This window comes from Populus alba, chromosome 4, assembly GCF_005239225.2.
Source record: "Populus alba chromosome 4, ASM523922v2, whole genome shotgun sequence".
In the NCBI taxonomy this organism is placed as follows: domain Eukaryota; kingdom Viridiplantae; phylum Streptophyta; class Magnoliopsida; order Malpighiales; family Salicaceae; genus Populus; species Populus alba.
This window is the reverse complement of record NC_133287.1, coordinates 2,596,256-2,603,303: the sequence shown is the minus strand read 5'-3', so window position 1 is coordinate 2,603,303 and position 7,048 is coordinate 2,596,256. Positions and strand designations below refer to the sequence as shown.

Sequence of the window (7,048 nt, the reverse complement as noted above, 5' to 3'; positions counted from 1 at the left end):
TTAAATCTTCGAAGTTGACCTGTACGAATTTAATCAATCAACATGTTAGATGTACTGAGTTTATCAATACTTTTTTTCTAATTTAAATTAAAATAGGTTAAGGTTAAATTTTAAATCATAAAATTTCCGATTCAATGTATCAAATAAAGTTAATACCAAGTATAAATCACAAAGGTCGGAGCTACAAAATGAAGATATTTCATGTCATGTCTCAAATAAAGTTGACGCAAAATAGGATGACAGTAGTCGCTACAGTAATGAAAGCCGTCGCCATGGAGTATGCAAAGTTGTGAGAGCTTTTATAGCGAACTAGATAGTTCATTGTTCCCATTTTCTTGCAAATTGTCTGTTGTCTCCTCCAAGTCTTGGTTGATTTTCTTCTTTTTTTGAAAGTGCCTCGTTGCGTCTTATAAAAACAATGTCTCTGTGCACATTGACCAAGCAACAGCAGATTCGAAGGCACCACTTTTCACTTTTCCTCTTTCCCTTCTCAGAGAATGAGCTCTCTTCATAATCATAATCATATCTCAATTATCATTTTTGGATTAAGCTTAAAAGTCCCTCTTTTTCAGGCAAAAGACCTTTTCAATTGCATGGCAGTCTGATTTGAGAGGGTTCCTGTCATTGTTTTTTTTTTTTTTTGGCCAACAATGGAAGTTTGCTACATTCTTGAAGTTGATGTCAATGGAGAAGAAATTTTCCTAGTGGACAAGGTAAGAACAATCCGCTTTGCTTTACCTTGCCTTGCCTACCTTTCGCGTCTATAAAGGTCTCTCTATCCATATTCGTGGTGGTTTCTGCACTGAATTTTCTACTATTTCTGATGCTCAATAAATATCTCTGCTGCCTGCCTGCCTGCCTCTCGTCTATCTAATCTAAAACCACTGTCCGATGGTGTGGGGCTTTTCATCAAATTTCATGTTTCTTTTCCACAAATTGTAATGGGTTCTTCACCATTTAATGCTGACAGCAACGCAGTGCCGTAGTTTCCATCCAATGCAAGATTCAACAATGTCCTCGAGTAGTGTTTCACTGTTCTGTTTGATGCATTTAATGCCTTTCTCTTGTCGGTAGCTGTTTGGGATTAGAAGGATCCAATGAACAAGGTGTTTTTTTGTCAGGTTTTCTAGTTTTTTTGCCTACTTTGGTCATGGAAAGTTTCATTGAATTGTTGTTGCTTTGTTTTCAACTTTCCGTTTCTCATTTTGTTGCAGGAATTTGGTAAATGTTCTGTTTTAACCATGTGGTCATATTATGTGTAAATTTTTGCAGAAAACTCTTTCATCCTTCTCAGATAGGCTCAGCAAATTATTTGGTGATTTGACTGATGGTTCAAGAAAATTGAAAGTAATATTTGACAACTTTCCAGGAGGAGCATATGGTTTTGAGCTCATGGCAAGGTTTTGCTACAACAATGGCACCATTGAGATAACTCCTTCTAACATTGTGCTGCTAAACCATGCTGCTCATTACATGGAGATGGGCAGTAATAGCTCAGCAAAGCTTAATCTAGTAGATCAGACAGAGAAATTTCTTGAAGGGATCAACTACTGGACTTGGTCTGAGCTCCTACAAGCCCTTAAACTGTGCCAAGATTTACTTCCTACTATAAATTCTTCATTTTTGCTTGATAAAGTCTTGGATTGCCTTGTGAGGCTTACTTTGCCAACTATGGCAAGCCCATTTACATGTTCTTCAAACAATTCCAGTTTTCAGTTCTCATGTGATACAAGCAGCACCTGTAGTATGAGAAACAACTGGTCTCAAACAACTTGGTGGTTTGAAGATCTTTTGGTTTTGAATGTTAATTCATTTGACAAAGTAATCAGGATGATGATGTCCCAGAAACTAGATCATGCTACCATTTTTAAGTTCATTGTTTTTCGCCTAAAATCGAGATATTTCAGTGTCACAGAATCTGAGAAGTGCAAAATCACAGAGCTTGCAATCAATCTGCTTTCACTGCTTGATAGGAGCTCTCTTTCTTGCAGAGGCTTATTTGATATTCTACTAGCAGTCTCAAGGTTGAAAAATATAAGCAATTTTTATGCACTCAAGTTAGAGCGTCTGGTTGGTTCAATGCTAGATCAAGCAACTTTGGATCATCTACTTGTTCCATCTCCACACAGGAACCATCATGTGTATGATGTGAATTTAGTTTTGAGGCTTTTTAAAGCATTTTTCCTTGAAGGTTCAACGATGTCTCAAAATCAACGGAGGAAGGTTGCTAGCTTGATGGATTCGTACCTTATAGAAGTAGCTCCAGATATCCTTCTGAAACCTTCCAAGTTTGCAGCATTGATAATGGTTCTGCCAGATTCTGCTAGAGAATTCAGTGACAGACTCTATCAAGCCATTGACATGTATCTCCAGGTATGCTAGTTAACTTATGGCATTTAAAAAGCAAAAAAGCATACAGATATCTAAATTTTGTCTGAGCCAATCTATGTGTGTTCTTTTCAAATTTGGAATGCTTGGAATGACTTTGGGTCAACACAGGTCCATGTTCAATTATGTGAAGAGGTAAAGATGAGACTATGTTCTTTTGTCAACCATGATAAGCTCTCGGCAGAAGCTTCCAAACACCTTGCTCAAAACTCAAACTTTCCACCAAGATCAACACTCAAAAGTTTCATTACTCAGAAATCCAAGCTCAATAGCTTAATCCATAATCACTTATCTCATTTCAAAGTCTCAAGCCAATCGAAGTTTCATAGCAATGCCATGGAGGAACAAGAGGGCTTTGATCAAATCCTTAATTATGCAAGAAAACATGGACATTCAAAGGAGATTGACAATCTTGAGACCAGATTGCAAGGAATGCAGAAAAAGGTGACAGAATTGGAGAAAGTTTGTACAATGATGCATTCGGAGATGTCAAGTGTGACAAAATCAAGATTGCATGGCCCTGGAAAGGCTAGATCATTGCCGAAACTTTGTTCATGATAGGAATCAGGCCTCAAGATTCTTGTGATTTTCACATTATGCCTTGGCTAATTGTGTATATAGTATGAAAATTGGATTGATGTAAATATGGCATTTCTTTCTTTCTTTCTTTCACTCTAGCAAAGCTCGGTGCAGAGCACATATTTAGCAGAGTGGGAGTGAATTGAACTGCATTAGGACAGCACAATCCTCCTACAAGACTTTGGCATCACCACCACTAAGAAAATGTTGCAGGGAATTTATCAAAACATGTAAGCACTATCTTTTTCCACTGGCCTACCTGGAATTTGATCTTTTGGCATCCTCGAAGTGAAGGTGAGGAAATTGTTCAATTCTCATTGCACCTTAATCTATACTTTTGATTTTTTTTCTAAAGCACTTCTTTGAAATCAAGCAAGCTTGAAGGTCTTGAACCCATCCAACTTTAAGCAAATACCAGTGCTATTTCATAGTAATGCCAGGCATGAGCCATCATGCTAGAAAGTAACTTGAGATTTGCTTGTCCTTTGGATAATATAATGCTACTTGAATCATTAACATGCCACATAGTTTATTAGAATGGCAACAAACCACAATATTAAGTTCCTCACAAGAGGTAAATAGGGTGGTGACTAACTGTTTAAGGCGCAAAAAACAGGGAAGAAGAAGAAGAAGGTCGCTGAAGCATAGATATTAAACTCGGGACTCCGAGTCTCGTATTAGCAAACTAGAACTTGATTTGATTTTGAACTATTTTGAACATTGATCATGTTAAATTTGGGTGATCTATTGGATTAATCCGTGACCAGTTTACCTAATTAAACTTGATTGTTAAAACAATATATTCTTGAACAAAATCTAGCCTAAACACATTTGTTCAGGCCGTGAAGAATCCAACATTCTATCAATCAACGCCAGCCACCCTCATCTCTATCAACGCCGGCCACTCACCACCCATGTCTCCACTGAGCAACAGCAGCAGTAGCAGCCAGGCTCACAGTGGAAAGAGAAGCCGGGAGAGAAGGAGAAGGCCAAAACCAAACAAAATATAAGAGATGATCATGACTCTTGAATAGTTTAAAAATTGTGATTTTTGTGAGCCTGTCCTATCAAACAGAGATCTGGCGCCACCAGCTTCAAACCAAACAAAATGTGGAATAATGGTCATGATGGTTTAATACATCGTACATCAAAGATTCAATGTTCATATCATAGTTATGTGAGAAAAGGTTAATACCCTTTTTGTAGGTTATTGAACAAACCAAGATGATGGAGGCATCCATGTCCTTTCCTAAACAAAGAATCAATGGCTGTTTCTAAAGAATAGTGAGAGTGGACTGCAACAGCGACCTGTGCGGCTTATAGCATGCGAGTTGCGGGGCTCACTACACAAACAAAAATCTTGAGAGCCCAGGAGAAACAAGACAGATTAATTTATGGAGTTCCAAAAACCAAGGCATGGTGTTTTACCATGCCATACATTTTTGTTCTTGTATAAGACAAATGTAAAAACAAAGGTGTCCCATGCTTTTATTTATATTGAGCTCCATTACAATTACAGTACCATCCCCCTTTTTTTATAAAAAAAAAAAAAAAAAACCTTCCTTTCTGCTTTTTATTTCTCATTTTGTTGTTGGTTTGAATTTAAGATTTTTTTTTTAATGTATCTGTTCAAGAATGGTTGATCAACATTTAGTTCTATCATATCTATTTAAAATCTTTCTTGAAAAGGAATTAATCTTGATACTTCACCGTGACTCAATAATATTTTGACCCTCAAAACAAATTGTAATTTCTTTAGTATAATGAGATTGTTATTTTTTAATAATAATAATAATAATGAACAATGAGCAAGTGAACTTGATTTGAAAAAAGAAGGGAAGAATGAGCGAGAGCTGAAGTTAGAGGGGTAGTAAATTTAGGAAAAACAAAGGAGTGATGGACGTCCTTTTTTTTTTTTTTTATGCACATTAAATGCAAGTTGAATGATAATTGATAGATGCTTCTCTTCTACCATCGGAGCTTCATGGACCAACATTCTTGATATCACCATTGCAATATATATGTAGCATAAAACAGGGGTTCAAAGGGAGAAAAAAAACTTCTTTGAAGATGGTAATTCTTCACTTTTCAGCTTTCCAATTTGTTTGAACCAAGGAGCCATTTACGTTCCCTTCTTGTATGCTGAACAGTCCAATTTGTTCCCTTCTTTTATTTTGAAACTATTCATTGTGTTCAATGCATACACAATCATTGATAAATAATGTTAGTTGTTATTTTTTCACGAACACCCATTAAACATGGTAGCCCGAACCCAATACCTAAGAAGCCTAGGTTATTGCCCAAGCCCAACTCCTTATAAGACATGAGCTAGGGCAAGAAACTCGAGCCTATGCAAGATATACGTCTAGTGTGGATGTGACATGTCTCGTGGATTTAAGCTTGGAAGCGCGCTCGAGCCCAACATGTTTGGGTTCAAACAACACGCTTGAACCCATTTCTCATCTCTAATGGGTCCGAGCCCAACACTCGCCAGAGATTTTTTCAAGACCCCACGCGGATCCCTCAATATTTTATATTAACCTAATAAAAATTATTTTGAATTTTTTTAATAAAATATAATTCAAAATATCACAAACATAATATTACATCCCGGCCTCTCCTCTCTATAAAAGGATATGATTCATGTGCGATAAATACATGATGAATCCTTCAAGCCAAAGGTTTATTCATTCTTTACTACATATATTTTTTTAAAGCATCTCTTTCTGGAATATAAGTGCATTTCTCTCTCTATAAAGTAACTAACTTTACTATCAAAGAGTCTCCATGTCCATTAAAGAAGACCTTTTCTAGATACTAGCTATTGATCATCTAGCTTACCAAACATCACATGTTATAAGTTATCAACCATCTGAGCTTTTAATATCAATATTGTCAAAAACTTTTATTTTGGATGATTCGGGGTTGTTGCATGCCAATGTTTTGAGAAAATAGTTTCTGGTTTTTGGAAACGTTTTAGACCTCTACATTGCTAAAAAATGATATAAGAAAGGATAAGGATTTGGCTTTATCAAGATTGCATCGGAGTTAAGCATGGATACAATTATGAAATCTCTTAATGAGAATTGGTATGGAAGTTTCAAGCTTAATGCTAATTATGCCAAGTTTGGGAGACAAATGGAAAGAAAACCTACTAGGACTGTTTGAGTGACAAAGTTATTAGAAAAACCTATTACGATATCACTTGTAGAATCAGCTGCATTAAAACTAAGAGACAAACAAACTTATGTAGAGGTTTTCGAAGAAACTTTTAATTGTGATCAAAGGTATGTGTGTGCAATTTCCTTAGATGATACAAAAGAGTGTCTAAATCGCAGTTTGGTTGGAGATATTTTTTGAAAGGAGTGAATTACCTTGGCAAAAGACTTAACCAATTATGGTTTATCTTTTCTCAAACTAGGTTTTCTTAAGGCATCAAGGGCTATTTTGACTTTTGATGGCATTAAATCTATGAGATACTCCTTAGACTACATGAAGTCTATCTTATCATTGTTTTTCTGATGATGCCAAGCCTTGGAGCGCATTAGATAATGTTGTTGACTTCTTTTGTTGGATTGAGATCGCTAGTTCACTATTATCGACATAGACAAAGGAAAAGTTTCAAGCTATTATAGCTCCTCGTGATTGAGTGATTGGTGTGGACAATTTTACAAGTTCTTTTGAGAATTTATCTAAGGCAAAAATTTGAATTAGCACTTCTTATAAGAGATCTTCCATAGAAGATATTATTTTCACAGATAACAAGAATAGCTATGAAGTTACTATTTCTAGGAAGATATTGGAGGGTTTTAGATGTTAATTAGCATACCATGAAAACTTCTCCCTTTACCAACGTTGATGGTGGTGATGTGCTTTCCACAACAAATATAATAAGGACAAACAAAGATGATTATACCTATGGCATGCAGAAAACTAAAAATGATTCATATTATATTAATGATATATCACTTTTCTTTAATGAGTGTGAAGTGAGATTGAAGTCTATAAGCATAATGGGATTTGATTTTGATTTTCAAAATCATTCTATTAATTATTTGTTTTGGAAGATCCGGGAGGTAAT

At 35.8% G+C, this 7,048-nt stretch overlaps 1 protein-coding gene across 1 annotated transcript; it reads left to right on the top strand.

The window, feature by feature from the left end:
* The first annotated feature begins 284 nt into the window (after positions 1 to 284).
* LOC118042817 (BTB/POZ domain-containing protein At3g22104) lies at positions 285 to 3,551 on the top strand. The gene is made up of 3 exons (XM_035050539.2): positions 285 to 713; positions 1,273 to 2,373; positions 2,500 to 3,551. Exons 1-3 carry the CDS (start codon positions 651 to 653, stop codon positions 2,944 to 2,946), a joined length of 1,611 nt encoding a protein of 536 aa, XP_034906430.1. The 5' UTR covers positions 285 to 650; the 3' UTR covers positions 2,947 to 3,551.
* Positions 3,552 to 7,048: the final 3,497 nt, after the last annotated feature.